The sequence below is a fragment of the Solea solea genome, chromosome 20 (genome assembly GCF_958295425.1).
Source record: "Solea solea chromosome 20, fSolSol10.1, whole genome shotgun sequence".
In the NCBI taxonomy this organism is placed as follows: domain Eukaryota; kingdom Metazoa; phylum Chordata; class Actinopteri; order Pleuronectiformes; family Soleidae; genus Solea; species Solea solea.
Genome location: NC_081153.1, coordinates 1,479,649 through 1,499,612, shown reverse-complemented (window position 1 = coordinate 1,499,612; position 19,964 = coordinate 1,479,649). Strand labels below are relative to the sequence as shown.

General features: G+C 36.2%; 3 protein-coding genes and 1 non-coding gene across 7 annotated transcripts in view; 2 read left to right on the top strand and 2 right to left on the bottom strand.

Annotated features, from left to right (window-relative positions):
* The window catches only part of LOC131447114 (non-homologous end joining factor IFFO1-like), an 11,959-nt gene extending 8,617 nt beyond the window's left edge, over positions 1-3,342 (top strand). For 2 of the 3 annotated variants that reach the window (XM_058618590.1, XM_058618589.1), the window contains exon 10: positions 284-3,342. In XM_058618590.1, coding sequence (XP_058474573.1) covers positions 284-425 — 142 coding nt within the window. In that variant the 3' untranslated portion in view covers positions 426-3,342. Of the gene's footprint in view, positions 249-283 lie in introns of those variants that run through there. The other variant, XR_009233995.1, reaches the window with a different exon arrangement.
* A 1,713-nt stretch (positions 3,343-5,055) lies between these two features.
* On the top strand, positions 5,056-9,291 carry LOC131447590 (vesicle-associated membrane protein 2-like). Its single transcript, XM_058619469.1, has 5 exons — positions 5,056-5,202; positions 6,630-6,747; positions 6,828-6,986; positions 8,232-8,283; positions 8,627-9,291. Coding segments are annotated over exons 1-5 (348 nt in total). The 5' UTR covers positions 5,056-5,200; the 3' UTR covers positions 8,644-9,291.
* trnaf-gaa (transfer RNA phenylalanine (anticodon GAA)) lies at positions 6,464-6,536 on the bottom strand. The gene has a single exon. It is a non-coding gene; the product is annotated as a tRNA-Phe (tRNA).
* A 2,612-nt stretch (positions 9,292-11,903) lies between the features above and the next one.
* The window catches only part of chd4a (chromodomain helicase DNA binding protein 4a), a 28,142-nt gene continuing 20,081 nt past the window's right edge, over positions 11,904-19,964 (bottom strand). For both annotated transcript variants that reach the window (XM_058618783.1, XM_058618784.1), the window contains exons 35-41: positions 17,288-17,344; positions 16,984-17,142; positions 16,774-16,882; positions 16,564-16,696; positions 12,877-13,072; positions 12,406-12,581; positions 11,904-12,243 (exon numbers count right to left, since the gene is read on the bottom strand). In XM_058618783.1, coding sequence (XP_058474766.1) covers positions 12,229-12,243; positions 12,406-12,581; positions 12,877-13,072; positions 16,564-16,696; positions 16,774-16,882; positions 16,984-17,142; positions 17,288-17,344 — 845 coding nt within the window. In that variant the 3' untranslated portion in view covers positions 11,904-12,228. The remainder of the gene's footprint in view (positions 12,244-12,405; positions 12,582-12,876; positions 13,073-16,563; positions 16,697-16,773; positions 16,883-16,983; positions 17,143-17,287; positions 17,345-19,964) is intronic.

Genomic DNA, 19,964 nt, shown 5'->3' with positions numbered 1-19,964 from the left:
ACACACACAGAGAGACAGGTGACACACACAGACAGACAGGTGAGACACACACACAGACAGGTGAGACACACGCACAGAGACAGATGAGACATACACACAGAGAGACAGGTGAGACACACACACAGACAGGTGAGACACACACACAGAGATGAGATACACACACAGAGACAGATGAGAGACACACGCACAGAGACAGATGAGACACAGACACACAGAGACAGGTGAGACACCCACGCACAGAGATGAGACACACACACACAGTGTATTTTGTGTCCACTGACAGGAAGTCCACGTCACTCATGACGGTGGACGACACAGACGGTGACGACAGGAAGAACCCGGCTCTGCCCGGCGACGCCGAGAGCAGCGGCTCGTACTGCGACGCCAACGCTGCCGTCCCTCCACTGACCTGGAGGAAACCCTGACACACACACACACACACAGCTGATGCTCTGACATCACTCTGAAGCTCCTCCCCTCGCACCGCTCGTCGTGTGAAACTACAAAGAGTCCTCGACTTCGTAGAATCAGCTAAAGGTCAAATGTGTTTCTCTAAAAACTGCAGGACTGAAAAACTTTGACGTCACCGACAAATATCATTATGCGTACGAGTCTAAGAATGAGACAATATGTGATTTTATCACGTCACACGATAATGAATCACTCAGTTATTTAATTTATACGCTGAATTTTAATATTATCATGATATTTGTTAATGGGGGAAAAAAACGATAATATTTCATGTGTCTCGCTCACCGACATACAGAGATAGTCATATATTTTCAAGTGCCACAAGGGGGCGCCTGTGTCGCCCTGGTCATTCCATGTCCCTGCGATTTATAGCAAACTCATGTACTCTTATTTTTCACTTTTTTACAGTGAACATTTTTGTTATATTATTATTATTTTAGGTTGAAAAGTTTTAAAGTTCGTACAGATACGAAAAAGACTGACGAAAAGACTTCGTACTTAAAAACGCGACGTGATTTCACTGTGTTTTAGAATATTCTAAGAGGTTTAAACATATATTTTTATCATGAATTCAATAACATCTTGAATTGAAATCATTTTGGTCCAGATAAATAATGTCTGCAAATGTTTCAGCAGTAATTTCTTTAAAAGTTTGAGCTCAGAGAGCGAAATAAATAAAAATGCACAAAGGTTTGCACACGAGAAAATGTTCCGTTTTATTCTCTGAACTGTTTATTTCATATTTACTTACAAGCACTTTATTGCTATTGTATATGTGAGGTTTGAGCAAAATATTATAAAACTGAATATAATATATAAATATACAGTATATATATAAAAAGTGCTTTAATGTGTATTTATTTTTGTATTATTTTAAAAGTACACTGTCAAACTATTTAGATGAGATGAACTGAAATTAGATCTTAAAAGTCAATTTGTTAGTGAAAATTTGTCATTTTAAAAATAATTTCTTCAGCAGAATAAAAAAAGAGACTTTTCTGCTGATTCTGCAACTTTGTTTAAACGATAAAACAAAGATTTAAAATTTTTCCACTGAAATTGCCCTCAGTGTGGAAATGATTCAAATTTTATTACATTTAAAAACATTATTTTAAAAATGATTTATGTTGGACTGATTTTTCTTACATTAAATTATTAAACCCGTGTTATTAGATTTACTTTATTTTAATTATAGATAGATTTTTTTTTGTTTATTAACTTGAAGAGAATATAAACAACAATCTGTGTCACGTCCTGTAAATAACTATATTAATATTTATATTTTATATTTATGGAACTCACAAGATTTTTGATTTTTAAAGCTTTTGAAATTGTAAGAAAGAAATGATGTATTTGATTTTTCCCTCCTTTGAAATTAACTCAAATTTTCTTTATCATTTTTTTATTAAGTTTTCATTTGAAATACATTTGAAATAGAAATAATATTTACTGTACATACAGCATTGTCAACTTCACATCCCATAATCAAAGCTAAAACAAAACAAACGATGCTGAACTTAAATTCAGTGAAATTGCAAAAAAACATTTGGGGGTGTGTTTTTAGGAGTTTTTCTTTTTTTTTGCTCCTCGTCACGTCCAACAGAAGCTGGTTGTAACTTGGTGGAGGATGATGTCGCCGCCCACAAACTCATTTTTAAAAATGACATCAGACCTGAAATGACAAATGTCATAAAAACAGCCTTTTTTTAAATCATTTAAAATCATTTTAGTTGAATGCTGAATGATACGCTCCCGTAACATTGTTTCTTTAGCAGACAAAAATTCCAAAATTTCAGTCTTAAAAAGGCTTTTAAAATTCATAATCTGGTGAGACAGATTTACGTCTACATTTTGTTTAATTTTAGTCTTTTTTTTAAAAAACAAACAGTAAAACCCACTTAGATTTTAAATGATAGACTGAAAGGGAATTTGTCCTATTTTTTTTTTTTTAAATCTGCTCATCAACAAAAACCTTCCTGAGAGAATGTCTTATCAATTCATCAAATAAAGAACGATAATCATCCTGAAAATCCAACATTTCTAACTGTTCAAATTTAAGAATTTATTTTTTTCCCTTAACAAAAGTCAAAACCTATTTTAAGAAATATTTTCCTCAAGATTGTACAGTTTGTAAAAAGAAATATACTATATCCTGTAAGTAATAATAATAATAATGATAAGGCTGAACTAATGATGCTGTGAGCTTCATGTTGTTGTGATTAAGATTTAGCAAAGACTGGTTTAAGTTTAAATTTAAGACTTTATTGTAACACTGTTCGTGTGATTATGATTAAAATCATTTTTGCTTTAGTGACGCTTTTAAAGTAGATCAAAAGTGAAGAGCTGAACGTTTAAAATGCTTCAAATTCATGATTTTAACAGATTTCACTCTTGTAATTAAATCAATGTCTACTCGGTCAATAATAGTAAAACAGAATTAAACATGTTCAACAATTATTTTCTAATTGTATCAAAAAAAGTGATAAAAAGCCTGTTTCCATTTTATTTTTCTTTGTATTTTGCATTATTTTTAAGGACTAAAAGTCATTGTTGTTCTTTGTCAGAGACGTTAAAGCGTCGCTCGCCTCGTGAAACTGTGCAGATGCTGCTTTAGCTGAACTGTTCAGATCTTCAGATCTATATCATTATTATCTTCTGTAAATATCATCAGTGAACAAAACAGAATGTGTGAACGGTGAAAAGAGAAAGGACTGAAATGACATGAACACAATGTGATGAATCAGAAAGCTTTGTATAAGCATGAATAACATTTGTTTTGCTGGTTATTGTGGGATTTAATGAGCCTGAATTCATCACTATTCATCATTTACTGAAGCCAAAGGAAATGACAATAAATGACACTTGAAAGAGTTTCTGTGTCGGTGTGTTACTGAGATTAAATTATAAATTAAAAATACAACTGGACATGGTAAGTTGTGAGTAATATGTAAAAATTTCAAAGTACAGTAAGAATATCAACATTTTTATAAAAAAGGCATACTTTAGTATGTCGTCCAAATTTTTGGTTGACAAACTAAAGTATGACTTTTTTGTCAAAATTTGGATGACATACTAAAGTATGATGTTTTTGTCCAAATTTGGCAGAAAAGACAATATTTGTCATCCAAATTTTGACAAAAAAAGTCATAATTTGGATGCCAAAGTATGTCTTCCAAATTTTGACAAGAAAATGACATACTTTAGTATGTCGTCTAAAGTTTGACAAAAGTCATCGGTTAGTATGTCAACCAAATTTTGACAAAAAAGTCATACTTTATAGTGTGTCATCCAAATTTAAACAAAAAAGTCATAGTTGTCCAAAATGAGACAAAAAAGTCATACTTTAGTATGTTGTGCATATTTTGACAAAAAAGTCATCGGTTAGTATGTTGTCCAGATTTTTGACAAAAAAGTCATTGTTTAGAATGTCGTCTTCATTTTGACAAAAAAGTCATACTTTAGTTTTTCGTCCAAATTTTGACAAAAAGGCAAAATTTGTCATCCAAATTTTGACAAAAAATTTAGAAAAAAAGTCATAATTTGGATGCCATAGTATGTCTTCCAAATTTTGACAAGAAAATGACATACTTTAGTATGTCGTCTAAAGTTTGACAAAAAAGTCATCGGTTAGTGTGTCACCCAAATTTTTGACAAAAAAGTCATCGTTAGCATGTCGTCCAAAATAAGACAAAAAAGTCATACTTAGGTATGTCATCTAAATTTTGACAAAAAAATCATACTTAAGTATGTCGTCTAAATTTTGACAAAAAAGTCATACTTTAGTTTGTCAACCAAATTTTGACAAATAAGTCATAGTTTCGTATCTCGTCCAAAATGTGACACAAACATCATACTTTAGTATGTGATCCAAATTTTGACAAAAAAGTCATACTTAAGTATGTCATCTAAATTTTGACAAAAAAGTCATCGCTTCGTATGTCGTCCAAATTTTGACCAAAAAAGTCTTACTCTAGTTTTTCGTCCATATTTTGACAAAAAAGACACAATTTGTCATAAGAATTTTGACAAAAAAGTCATACTCTAGTTTTACGTCCATATTTTGACAAAAAAGACACAATTTGTCATAAGAATTTTGACAAAAAAAGTCATACTTTAGTATGTCGTCTAAATTTTGACGAAAAAGTTATTGGTTTTCAAAATTTTTGATTGAAAAAAGGAATGAAAGTTTTTTTTAAAATCTGTTCAATTATATAAATATGCAAAAAAAGAGTCATCAGATGAAAATAGTGAAATGTAATAAAGTATCAAAGCATTAAAAAATATTTTTTCATTTTTAAATGTCATACACTTTATAACTTACTCATAGTACTTCATTAATAAAATACGTCAAATATGTCAAATACATAGAACATTTTTGAGTGTGATATTTTAAAAGTTAAAATCTTTGAGAAAAATCATTGAGAAAAGACTCAAGTCATCGTGCTTCATTTATATTCAATCACAGTCTCTCACACACACACACACCTCTCTCTCTTTCCATCTCTCACACACACACACACACCTCTCTCTCTTTCCATCTCTCACACACACACACACACCTCTCTCTCTTTCCATCTCTCTCTCTCACACACACACCCCTCTCGCTGTCTGTGACTCAGATTATCTCATCCTCTCTCTCTTTTTCTCTCTCTCTCTCTGTGACTCAGATTATCTCATCCTCTCTCTCTCTCTGCGATTCAGATTATCTCATCCTCCTGACGCCGCTGACATGTGAGTACTTATATTTTTGACGTACAAACCTTTTTTAAAAAATCACTAAATATCCACTTACATTTGACTCCATATTTGTTTGTTTTCATTCATTGTTTTTTAATCGCACAAATGGAAGTTGTGAGTGTTTGTGTTTGAAAATCAGACGCAGGAACAGACCGTTAATGATGTGACTCACTGTCAACCATCATTGATACTTTTAAAAACATGACGTTAACGTACACGCGTTATTCAGCTCAAGAATGAAGACATTCAAACAGTAACACTGTATTTTTTATACATTTCAAAACAGATTTAATTTGACGTATGTGCTGTTGTGGGGGAGGGGAACAGTTTTATGTTTATCTCTGTCACACAAATCCAAACCTTTGCTGCTGCTGCTGCTGCACTAATCTGTCACTGTGTGTGTGTGTGTGTGTGTGTGTGTGTGTGAGGCCAAAGTGAGATGAGTCATGTTTCTATTATTGAAATTAAATTTTGCTGTTTATTATTCGAGCCGCTTCAGTTTCGTTAAGTCGCTGCCAAATGACACAAAGTTCTCTGACGTTTGAGTAAAATCAAAAGTAGCGACAACAAAATGTACAATTTTCTACGAAGTGTAACAGAAAGTACAAATATTAACGTGTGAAAAATACTTTATTTATTGTAGCTGTACTGCAATGTGATAAGTAGCAACACTACAGTTAGAAAGGACGATAATGTACGTAACAAACGAGCAACACTAATTATTCTGTTACAAATAAAACATCCTGCTTTTTATATTTTTATATGATATATTTTATATTATATTTGTATTTCTAGAAGAAGGATTTGTCATAATGGTTAGTAATTAATTAGTAAGTAGTATTGCTACATGTAAAAAAAACTCTTATTACAAATTCATTTAAAGTAATACTACAAAATACTATATTAGAATAAAGCAAAATAAGTTAAAAAATAACAAACTTACAATAAAATTAAAAATGCAGTCAGTAATAAAACTACAGTGTAAAAATGCTTCATTAGAAAAAAGTCAAGTAAGTAAATAAAAAACAGGACTTACATGTTAAAATATGATTTAAGAATTAAGTTAAATAGAAGTAGAATGAAATACTAACAAATTAAAAGTCGCTGTAGTTCAGGTTCAAGGTTCATATATTTTTAAATTGCAAATGTATGTTTGGGAAGCACTAACGATGAATTCCATCCGAGTGCATACCACACTCATATAAACTCAATGGTTTATGAACAGAAGGATCTGTCAGCTTTGTTTACCAAAACCTGCCGAAACCCGGGATCGAACCAGGGACCTTCAGATCTTCAGTCTGACGCTCTCCCAACTGAGCTATTTCGGCACATGCAGTGTTTCGCACTTCCTTTAGGGGTCGCTCTCTCATCAATCATCATGCACTTAGACGCTATTTTGATAATCACCTCTGGTCCTGCAGGTCCACTCCAGATACACCAGGAGCACCTGGAGGTCCGGACGGCGAGGACGGTCCGGCTCCGCCCCCAAACCTGACCAGCAACAGACGACTGCAGCAGACGCAGGCGCAGGTGGACGAGGTGAGGACGGAGACTAAAAACTCTTCTTTTTGTTTTTAAACATTTCCAGAGATGTCACTGACCTTGTCCTTGTCCCTCAGGTGGTGGACATCATGCGAGTCAACGTAGACAAAGTCCTGGAGCGAGACCAGAAGCTGTCGGAGCTGGACGACCGCGCCGACGCCCTGCAGGCCGGCGCCTCGCAGTTCGAGAGCAGCGCCGCCAAACTCAAGAACAAGTACTGGTGGAAAAACTGCAAGGTCAGCATGCCTTTTTTTCCCATGATGCATCAGTCTCCATCCATCCATCCAGTGGACAGACAAAGCCATTCCATGTCCAATCAGAAGCTCACAAAGGGAGCGAGAGAGATCCCAATCTGGATTACAGTGACAGTTGGGGATTAAGGAGCCAGCTGTGATTTGTGATATAACTCCGCCCACCCTCAATATATACACACACACACACACACACTGGTGTGCACATCTGTACTTGGAGTGAAGACCTATCATTCATTTTCAAGCCTCTAATATTCACTGTAAAATAGTCATATTTATATTGAAGTTGCCTGCATCTTCAGTAGGAACCAGTAGGGGGCAGTTAGGTCCATAAAAGCTGTATTTTTGTCTTTTTTCGTGTTCGGTTGTGTTTCGAGGCAACAACATGAACACAGGGGAATTTGAATCAAAGTCTGATTTAAACTCGTCCAACATGTCTCTGAAGAAGTGAGGACAGAGTGTCCTCACAATGAAGGTCCTGAACAGTGGTCCTCACAATGACACATAAACAGACACACACTTGTACTTTTTCACTTTCAATCCAAACTTCCTACACTGTGTGTGTGTGTGTGTGTGTGTGTCACTGTCTCTCTCTCTCTCTAACCCCTTGTTCTTGTTAATCTCTTTCACCCTCCACAGTCAGAGATGAAGTGATTTCCTGTTTGTCAGCAGCTTTAACGTCATCATGAGGATTTACACACACACACACACACACACACGCACACAAAGACACATCTGTAAGTTTGTCCTTCTGTTAGCAACTTCCTGTCTACAGTCTTTTGTTGTTGTTGTTGTTGTTGTTGTTGTTTTTGGATGTTGAATTTTTTGTGATGGGTAAATAATCCATTCAAGTTTAAGAACGACGTCACAAACTGTGATCAAATGTCCCAGAAATCCTCTTTCTAATGGTCAAACCATTAAGGAAACCTAAAATATATCTATCAACAGTTCACGGATTTGAACAAAAGTTGTGTTTGCAGGATCACACACTCTACCGTCAGTATAAATTTCACCCAGATATAATCCAGATTACAGATTTGGCGTTCATTTTGAATGTATCAGTTCAGTTCACATGTGTTGATGTCAGCAACATCTTAACAGATGAATTTAGTTGTGTTTATGTAAAATGGTTATAATTAATAAAAAATAATAAACAGATAGAGTTTTATACAGATCCAGAAAAGTGAACTTGTTGTTATTAATTATTTAATCTGACCGTTTGTTTTTCAGATGATGATCATCATGGCAGTTATAGGTGTTATATGCTTTGGCGTCATCTTCTGTAAGTATCACAGTACTGCAGTCAAATATTACACAAAAATACACTAACAATATGGAGAATAGCCACTAGGGGGCGACTCCACTGTGAGAAAAGCTTCAACTTCTCATTTGATGTATTTACTGGAAACTACATTGAAGACAAATCTTCAATTGATTCACATTTTCTTGTTATAAGAAAAAAAATCTCGTATAAACTGAGCCAAAAAAAAATATTGGAAAAAACAGATCAGAAAAAAAAAATCATAAAAGTTTTTTTAGTTTTGTGATTTGCATTTATTTAAAGTCTTGAAACAGGAACATTTCAATGAATTTAAGATGTTGATCCTTTCTTCTTCTTCTCTCAGTGTATTTCTTCTACTGAGCTTCTTCTTCTTCTTCAGCGACGAACACAAACCGAAAATCTTCACACAAAACTTGACGTTACTTTGAACTGTAAAAAAATGTGTTTGTGTCAAATTCAGTGTAAAAGAATACAAGAAAACAAAAGTAAAAAATATTTTAAAAAAACAAAAGTCACAAATTAATGATTTGATATTGATTTGATTGAATAATGAAAATCATCATTTTTATTTAAATGTTTTTGACTCTGAAGATAAAAATCACATCATGTTTCTGCCGCCCCCTGGTGTTCAGTAGTGGATCTGCTTGGTCATAAAATTCCCTCCTGTTTAAATTTGACAGGAAGTTTTTTTTCCCCTCCGATTGTTTTATTAATTTATTTAATTTGCTGTCATTTTAAAAACTAAGAAACAAATGAATGAAAATCACGTAATAATGCGAAAAATGTTCACGTTAAAATTCATTAATTTTGTGTTATAATGAAGAATCCTGTAAAAAAAACTCAGTTTCACTGTAACATGAAGATTATTCGACCGCGATTTTAACTTTAATCATTTTTGTTGTTTAAACGTAAACGTGTTGTTTTGTGGTGAAATGAATGAATTTCTTGTGTATAAAAGATTTTTTCTTAACTGAGTGTAAAGAGTGACTTATTTATTTAAGAAATTAAAGTACGATTATTGTAAAAGTTAAAAAAAGATTATTCAGATTAAAGCCTGAGCTCAAATAAATGCATGAATGCAAGAGAAATGTTGTGTTTGTGTTGATTTAAAAAGATTTTTCATAATAATCATCGCAATATGTGTATATATAATATATGTGAAAATCTGAGAAAATGTTAATTTAAGCAGAAGATTTTATACATGATATAAAAAATTATCAGCTCAAAAATATTCCAATATTTGTTATTAGAAACTTTTAAGTTTTAACTTAAGTTTTATTTTATATTTATATATTTTTTGTATTATTTATGATCAATAAGTGTTTTTTTTTCAAATGGAGAGAAGCAAAAGATTTATAAACATTTTGTAATATAAATATACAGTCATGGCTGAAAGTGTTTCTCTCCTCAGAAAACAAATGCCATTTACACATTTTGTTGTACACATGTTTATTTCCTTTATTTGATTGGATTAACACAAAAAGAGAGGGAAAAAACCCAAAATGAATATAATTACAAGCAAAACTCAAAAAATGGGCTGGACAAAATTATTGGCACCCTCAACTTAATATTTGGTTGGAAAAAATAACTGAAATCAATCTCTCCATATAACCATCAACAAGCTTCTTGCACCTCTCCACTGGAATTTTGGACCACTCTTCTTTTGCAAAAGAGTGGTCTTTTGCTCACACACCCCTTTGCAATACCCTTCATATTTGAAGGGTACCTTCTCCCAACAGCAATTTGAAGTTCCCTCCACAGATTTCCAATGGGATTAAGATCCGGACTCATTGCTGGCCACTTTAGAACCCTCCAGCGCTTTGTTTTCATCCATTTCTGTGTGCTTTTAGAGGTATGTTTGGGGTCATTGTCCTGCTGGAAGACCCATGACCTAGGACGCAAACTCAGCTTTCTGACACTGGGCCGACGTTGCGACCCAAAATCCCTTGGTAATCTTCAGATTTCATGATGCCTTGCACCCAGTGCCAGAGGCAGCAAAACAAGCCCAAAACATCTTTGAACCTCCACCATATTTGACTGTAGGTCTCGTGTTGTTTTCTTTGTAAGCCTCAGTAAACAGTAGAATGATGTGTTTTACCAAAAAGCTCTGCCTTGGTCTCATCTGTCCACAAGACATTTTCCCAGAAGGATTTTGGCAAACTGCAGTCTAGCTTGTTTGTGTCTCTGTGTCAGCAGTGCAGTGGGCTCCTCCTGGGCCTCCTACCATAGCGTTTCATTTCATTCAAACAACTGATAAACCCTGAGCTTCCAGGACAGCTTCATTATGTTTGCTGCTTATCCACCATTCGGACTATCCTGCGTTGCAACCTTACATCAATTTTTCTCTTTTGTCCACGTCCAGGGAGATTTGCTACAGTGCCATGGGCTTTAAACTTCATGATTATGTTGCGCACCGTGGACAAAGGAACACCAAGATCTCTTGAAATGGCCATGTAACCGTGAGATTGTTGATATTTCTCCACGATTCTGGTTCTCAAGTCCTCAGACAGCTCTCTTCCCCTCTTTCTGTTCTCCATGTTTAGTGTGGCACACACAGACACACAATGCAAAGATTGACTCAATGTCTCTCCTTTTTATCTGGTTTCAGGTGTGATTCTTATATTGCCTACACCTGTTACTTGCCACAGGTAAGGTTAAACGAGGATCACATGCTTGAAACAAAGTTTTTACCCACAATTTTGAAAAGGTGCCAATAATTTTGTCCGGCCCATTTTTGGAGTTTTGTGTGGAATTATGTCAAATTCATATATTTTTCTCTGCTTTTTTGTATTTCTTCAATACAGACAAAGGAAATAATCATGTGTTTAACAAAACATGCATAATTGCAATAATTTTCTGGGAGAAAATCAGGGGTGTCAACACTTTCAGCCATGACTTATATATATATATATATTATATATATATATATATCCATCATCTACCACTTTATCCTCCACCAGAGGGTCGCGAGGGGTGCTGTGCCAATCTCTGCTGACATAGGGCGATGGGCGGAGTCACAACCTGGAAAGTTTGCCATTCCATCGCAGGGCCCCACACACACACGGTCAATTTAGAGTGTCCAATTTACCTATATATGCCCATATATATGCCCATATATATATGTATATATATATATATATACATACATACATATATATACATATATATATATATATATACACACACACACATATACACAAATATACACTTTATACACATTGTGAAAAATTATGATAAAAAAAAAATGCATAACCCAGAGAAACATGTTACATGTTTCTAATATATTAAAAAGTCAGATGTTTAGAGAATTCCATACGTATGAAATATTTGTTTCCAGGTTGAACAGTAGGTGGAGCCATTTGTGCTGACACAATTATGTAAATCTTAATGATCTAAATGTATCACAGATGTTCCACAAGCAAATTAAAATTTATGACGGTATTTATCGTGCAGAAAGTTTGCAGTTTTCCGAGTTAAGTGTTTCGACTTTGTGTCCGCTGGATTTAGCTGCCCCCTACAGTTCACCTTTAAGATCAAAATTAACCCGTTGTTTAAATTGTAAACTTCAGATTAAAACTAAGATTTATTGACAGAAAAGTTTGCTAATAAAAACAAAAAACTTTTATTGGATTTTTTTTATTTAGGTTCCAAAAAAACATCATAATAACATTATATCAATAATATTAATACAGAAATTGAAAAAAGGAGGAAAAAAAAATAAAATAGCTTTTCTGTCCACAGCCTCAAACTTTGGGGTCAACGAGGAGGGGGCGGGGTTTCAATCATCCAGAAAAACTCTGTACAGTCTGTTTGGGGCGGGGCGAGGGGGTGATGGGTTTAAGTGGGCGTGGCTTCAAGCTTGGTCTGTCGTTTTGCTGTGCACCAATCAGGAATGTCAAGGTGAGGCAGGGGGCGGTTCCCGAGGTAAAAGAGCCAAGTTTCAGTCTACTGTTGTGACATCTGAAGAAGAAGAAACCGGAAGTTAACAAAGTGAAATGACATGTAATAAAAATCTACGTCACATGATCTCACTCTCCCACACCAAAGCCCATAGAGAAAATCAGTGATTTTTGTCTGCGTAACAGTGAGATGAAGGCACTCCAACTACACTGTTATTGTTACCTGTTGTGTTTGTGCCTGTGTTTGTGTCTCGGGGCCTCGACTCGCCAGTCGACTCAGGATGTTCCGCTCCGACATCTGGAGCCGCACGGCAACCGGTGGTATCCGCGCGATGGTTGCCGGGAGACGAGTGACGTCAGCCTTCATGTCGCTCAGCAGCTCCTCCAACTGCTTCAGCACTGACACACACACACACACACACACACACACACAGACAGAGATAAGAACTACAGCGAATTCAGCAGTAAAAATAAACTAATTGATGACGATACAACAATGTGACTGAGCTTCTTTATAACAATAGCGAACATAAACAGTGTTTCCCAAACTTTCTATACAAGGACCCACCTTATTATTGTATGCATGTTATTTTATTGATATATATATATATACACATACATATATGTATATATGTATGTGTATATACAGTATATATACGCACGCGCACACACGCATCTGTGGACGGGTCGTTACCTTTGTGCAGGACGGCGTTGGCCGGCTTGTTCCCGGACATGGATTCTTTGCTGAGGTGCTGGTGCGACTCTGCGAGACATTCCACCTCGCTGAAGCGCGTGTTCAGGGCCATGGACGGGTGCGACGGGTCCTCCGACATGTTGAGGTAGGCGGCGCGACGCAGCTGCTCCTCGATCACCAACGCCTGCTCCAACAGCTGCGGGGACAGAAGATAAAACCATGAGAACATCCACCTCCCTACAACTGTGGTTTTAACTGCACAAGTAATCTGATTACACACGGCTGTGTAATCTGAACACATCCACTAGAGTAATCGGATTGTACACCCTAAAATATGTGGATTACACAAATTTACATTTGCCCCCGTATCGAACGCAGCGTCGCACGCAGCAACTAACCCAGACCTGGGCATTTTACGGCCCGTGGGCCACATACGGCCCTTTAAGCGTCCCTGTCCGGCCCGCGGCATGTCAGTCATAAACACAGATGGAGTATTTATGCTGAGCATGCACTACAACTGTGTTGCTTTTATTTTGAAAAGCCTGACGTATGGACGCACGTATCTGCGTCTGTCTGCACAGCGACAGGTGACGCTAGCCAGTTACCCCTGGGCCCCTAAAAATGCCGACTCACGTTAAAAAAAGAAAAGTTAATTCCGAATGGTGCATTTTCAACAAGACATGGACTGCTAAATATTTCTTTACAGGCGTCAAAGGTAACGCCGTGTACACAAGTCGTTTGTGGTACACAAGTCGCTGTGTTTAAGGATTACAATCTGAATCGCTACTACGTGACCAAACACGAAGAGAAATATAAGAACTTATCTGATGACGAGCGCGCAAAGGAGTCGGAGGCAGCCTATATAGAAGACAACGTTAAGAACGAGGTCCGTAGTACTTTTCTTCTACAAGTGTCTCGGTTTAAGTTCAGGAGTTATCATTATCTCCCTCCCTGTTCATTATCTAACCAGCGAAGCAGCGTCACTCGTATGTAAACTCGTACGGTGTGATTGCAGCATTAGTGTGTAAGCGTGCAGGTGCGCTCTGCGTGTGTGTGTGTGTGTGTGTGTGTGGGTGTATATTCACTGCACTACACCGCACTACACCACAGTAGTAAAGTATAATAGTATTCATTATATAGTGTAGTCATTTGATATTTTCAATAGAGTTTGTTAGTAATTGTGTTTATTGTGTGTTTGTATGCTGCCTAATTTACACCAAAACAATACAATTTACTGCTTTTTTTTTTTTTAGATGAAAGTGATTCAATTAAATTAAAATGAATTCAAATTTGGCTCGGCCCTCAACGATATTTTTTGTTTCTCATGTGGCCCCTTGTGGAAAATAATTGCCCACCCCTGAACTAACCCGTCATAAAGTCATGTGACGTGCTGCACAATCACAGACACACACAGGTCAGAAACTCAGCTAAAAGCTCACCAAAAACATTCTTATGTTCACCAAACACAGATTAAACACTAAATACAGATTAAACCAATCCATCAAACCAGCACAAGCCCAAAACACCGGAGAATCAGCGTAATTATGTAAAAAAACTCCAGATGATATCACAGATGATGTCACAGATGATGTCACAGATGATGTCACAGATGATATCACAGATGATGTCACAGATGATATCACCCTACGACCAAGAAGAGAAGAGCAGAACAACAACTCCCTTCAAGAAACACAACCAGAAATGTTTTCCTTCGCGTTTCTCACCAGAACCAAACTACACTTCCCAGCATGCTTTGGGTTCTGTTCCTGGTCTGATTGGTCGTTCCAGAGTGACATTAGATCGTTCTGATTGGAGAAGGGCAAATGTCCGTCAAATTGCGTCATACACATTTGCGTCTTTCTGACTCTAAAGGAGGGAGTTACGCGCATTCGGAGGGCGGAGCCTAATTCTATTGGTTTACCCAGATTGGCCAATGTAAGACAGTTGTGAGTTATGAGCCTGTGTAATCTGAACATGCTGAGACTTAAATATATTGATATTGGAGTCATTTTTAGACATGTAAATAAAATTAAATGGGTTTAATAATTTGGTACCCATAATCTCACATGGCACAGATACGCCTCAGCATCTCTTTACTAAACCCTCTGCTTCACTTCAGCAGCATCACACTGTTGTCACATGACTTCCACGAGTTTTTATTACAAAGGAAAGAAATCCTAGCTCCATTAGCGCGCCCACAGTCTAACTGGAGCAGCCCGTTTATTAAACGAAAAGAGCAGCGTACCTGTGTCCTGCGTATGTATGCCTCTGTTTTTAAAGCTTAGCGTGACTTCAGAGACTCATTTTAAAGGAGACATATTATACCTTATTATTTCTTCAAGTTAAACTAGTTCCCTGGTGTCCTAATGAACATGTCTGTGACATGCTTTGGTCAAATTACCATAAGGATGAAGCACCATAGCAGTTCAATAACCCTGCTAAACCCGCCCCTTTCAGAACGCTTTGTGCATGGTCCCTTAATATGCAAATCAGACAAAGGGAAACACACGCCCACTTCTTCCAGGGGGTTTCTGATTTGTCCTTGTTACAGCGCTCACTCGCTCAGCTCCTGTTCCCTCCGCTCCATTCCTCTCCCCCTCCCTCCACTAGTTCTCTGACAATATCAACATGGCAGCGAGAGTGTCGTCACAGGAAGAGACGTCCGACTCAAGGATCAAGCTGAACACTGACCAACTGTAAATCAGTTAAAAACACTTAGGGACAGCACCGCTGATCGCTGTATGTGACTGTATCAGACCGAGTCTGTGCTCCGGTCATAAGCGCAGGGAATTCAACATGGCGTGTTTTATCGCCTATACTTAAACTAAGGGGAACCACGAAAACATGACTGAGTATTCTTTTTCCACACTTTGGTGGCTGGTAGGGCCTCCAGAGTCCCAAATATAAGTATTGAAATGGTTAAAAAGTTGATTTTGCATAATATGTCCCCTTTAACAATCTAGAGTCATGTAAAAATGATGTCACGCGCGTCCTATCCCGGTCAGTCGTCATACAAACATGAAGCTCTGCCAGTGCTGCGGTGTTTGGACCAGAGTCAAAACAAACGTACCAGCTGATAAACGTAGTAACATATCACTGGTAATAAATGGTAAATAAATGGTGTCCATTAGCTGTATTTGTTCATGTTTTACAGAGGGTTTAACCTGAGCCAAACCTTACCACCAATGATAATCATATCACAGTCATGCAGGCATAGTATGATATATTTTTTTATAACACACTGGAACCGGTATCGATACCCACAGCACAAGTATCAATATCGGTATCGGGAGGGAAACATCTCTAATTACAGCCACTCAGGTAATCTGATTTTTAACTGCCCCAGTGACTGGTTTTCATCCAGCAAGGGAATCTGAATACATAGAAAGTAATCTGATTACACCAATTGAAGTAATCCAAATACAGTCCCCAGAATAAATTAATCTGATTGTAGCCGCTCAAGTAATCTGAATACAGACACCAAAATAATCTGACCACACCAACTGAAGTAATCCAATTACGTCTACTAAAGTAACTCAATTAGACGCACTCAAATAATCCGATTAAAACCACCAAATTAATCTGATTATATTAACAAAAACAGTCTGATTGCACCAACTGCTCAGAATAATCTGATTAGGGCCACAGAAGTAAAGTGACCCAAAGCGTAAACCCTCGCGGTCATACCTTGAATCTTCTTGCGAGGAACTTGTTCTTGATTTCCAGGAAGTTCCCTCGGTTCATCTCGCCTTTGAACGGCTCGTTGAGGATGGCGAACTTCACGTCGTTCTGGATGTCCTGCCAGCGAGCGTAACCGTGTCTGAGGGGAACCGCGGTCAAGGACAACGACAACGACAACAATCACAAACGTGGTGTTTCAGGAGTAAGAAAGGATACTGTATGATGCCGGCCAGCAGCCAGTAGTCATGGCGACGGTGCCAGATCTCGTTGGTTTTCTTTGTAACCGTAGCAGCGCGTTCCTCGTTCTGCCACAGAGAGTGAAGCTCTGAAACAACAAGGACAAAAACGACGTCAGCGAGAAAACAACAACAACAACAACAACAACAACAACAACGGCAGGGCGTGGTTTTCTTCCTCTTCTCGTACCTGTGAATCCACCATCTGCGATGTTGAACATGAACCTGGTCTTCACCTTCTTCTTCTCCTCGCTCGGCGCTCCGACGCTAGCGGTTTCTTTACCGCCGTCACCGTTCTGAAGCTTCGCCGCCTCCTCAGGCTTCGACACCTCTTTCTCCTCCTTCACATCTACGAGAGGAGAAACACTGAGTTATGGATTTCTGATTGAAGGATTAAACCCAGGAACATGGATTTTTAACCTCAGGATTAAACCCAGGAACATAGATTAACTTGAAGATTAAACTCAGAAGAAGAAGAATCAGATGTTCAGTACCTTTCTTGTCCTCTGCAGGAGGAGTGATGTCCATCTTCTCTTCTTTCTTTTCTTCTGCTGCAGAAAAACAAGCGTAAAAACGTTTAAAAACATTTAAAAACATGAACTGGACAAAGAAACTGAGCCGTTTGCAAATGAAAATCTAACAATAATGAAAGCGTGTGAATATTTTAAGACGCAGATTAACGAATAATCAGTCACGAGATTATAAACCTTTTAATTATGGACTAAAAGTCATATCTGGATATTTTTTCTGTGATGTCATTAGGGTTTTCCCCAAAGAATTATAGCATATTAGATCAAATGTTTTCCAGAGGCAAACCCTTTAAAAAACTAACAAACGTCCGTTATAAGTTTAAGCCACAAGCCAAATGTCAGAGGTCACTGAAATAAAAATGCTCCTTTTATTAAATAAAACAAATCTCTTTCCTGCATGACGAAAATATACAGTCATTCATTCAAAAATACAATACTGTTACAATTTTAACAGAATCAATAAACACTTTTCCACTGACGTGTTTACTGCAACTGCAAACTGAAAAGAAACAGATGATGCAAATATGACTACACTAGTGTACGCCCCCCATATTTAACTAGTCATTTCAAATGTTCAGACGATTGCTCACTGTTCATTGTATACGTATTGTTGTGTGTATTGTATATGTAATGTTGTGTGTATTGTATATGTAATGTTGTGTGTATTGAATATGTAATGTGTGTGTATTGTACATCTATTGTGTGTGTATTGTAGATGTATTGTGTGTGTATTGTACATGTATTGTGTGTGTATTGTACATGTATTGTGTGTGTATTGTACATGTATTGTGTGTGTATTGTACATGTATTGTGTGTGTTTTGTACATGCATTGTGTGTGTATTGTACATGTATTGTGTGTGTATTGTACATGTATTGTTGTGTACGCCCCCCATATTTAACAAGTCATTTCAAATGTTCAGAGGATTGTTCATTGTATACGTATTGTCATGTGTATTGTATATGTATTGTTGTGTGTATCGTGTGTGTGTATTGTATATGTATTGTGTATGCATTGTTGTGTGTATTGTATATGTATTGTATATGTATTGTTGTATGTGTATTGTTGTGTGTGTATTGTATTGTTGTATGTGTATTGTATATGTAATGTTGTGTGTGTATTGTATATGCATCGTTGTGTGTGTATTGTATATGTAATGTTGTGTGTGTATTGTATATGTATCATTGTGTGTGTATTGTATATGTAATGTGTGTGTATTGTAGATGTAATGTTGTGTGTGTATTGTATATGTATTGTTGTGTGTGTATTGTATATGTAATATTGTGTGTGTATTGTATATGTATTGTTGTGTGTGTATTGTATATGTAATATTGTGTGTGTATTGTAGATGTAATGTTGTGTGTGTATTGTAGATGTAATGTTGTGTGTGTATTGTATATGTATTGTTGTGTGTGTATTGTATATGTAATGTGTGTGTATTGTATATGTATTGTTGTGTGTGTATTGTATATGTAATGTGTGTGTATTGTATATGTATTGTTGTGTGTGTATTGTATATGTAATGTGTGTGTATTGTATATGTAATATTGTGTGTGTATTGTATATGTATTGTTGTGTGTGTATTGTATATGTAATGTTGTGTGTGTATTGTATATGTAATGTGTGTGTATTGTATATGTAATATTGTGTGTGTATTGTATATGTAATGTGTGTGTATTGTATATGTAATGTGTGTGTATTGTATATGTATTGTTGTGTGTGTATTATATATGTAATGTGTGTGTATTGTATATGTAATATTGTGTGTGTATTGTATATGTATTGTTGTGTGTGTATTGTATATGTATTGTTGTGTGTGTATTGTATATGTAATGTGTGTGTATTGTAGATGTAATGTTGTGTGTATATTGTATTTGTAATGTTGTGTGTGTATTGTGTATGCATTGTTGTGTGTATTGTATATGTATTGTATATGTATTGTTGTATGTGTATTGTTGTGTGTGTATTGTATTGTTGTATGTGTATTGTATATGTAATGTTGTGTGTGTATTGTATATGCATCGTTGTGTGTGTATTGTATATGTAATGTTGTGTGTGTATTGTATATGTATCATTGTGTGTGTATTGTATATGTAATGTGTGTGTATTGTAGATGTAATGTTGTGTGTGTATTGTATATGTATTGTTGTGTGTGTATTGTATATGTAATATTGTGTGTGTATTGTATATGTATTGTTGTGTGTGTATTGTATATGTAATATTGTGTGTGTATTGTAGATGTAATGTTGTGTGTGTATTGTAGATGTAATGTTGTGTGTGTATTGTATATGTATTGTTGTGTGTGTATTGTATATGTAATGTGTGTGTATTGTATATGTATTGTTGTGTGTGTATTGTATATGTAATGTGTGTGTATTGTATATGTATTGTTGTGTGTGTATTGTATATGTAATGTGTGTGTATTGTATATGTAATATTGTGTGTGTATTGTATATGTATTGTTGTGTGTGTATTGTATATGTAATGTGTGTGTATTGTATATGTAATGTGTGTGTATTGTATATGTAATATTGTGTGTGTATTGTATATGTAATGTGTGTGTATTGTATATGTAATGTGTGTGTATTGTATATGTAATGTGTGTGTATTGTATATGTATTGTTGTGTGTGTATTGTATATG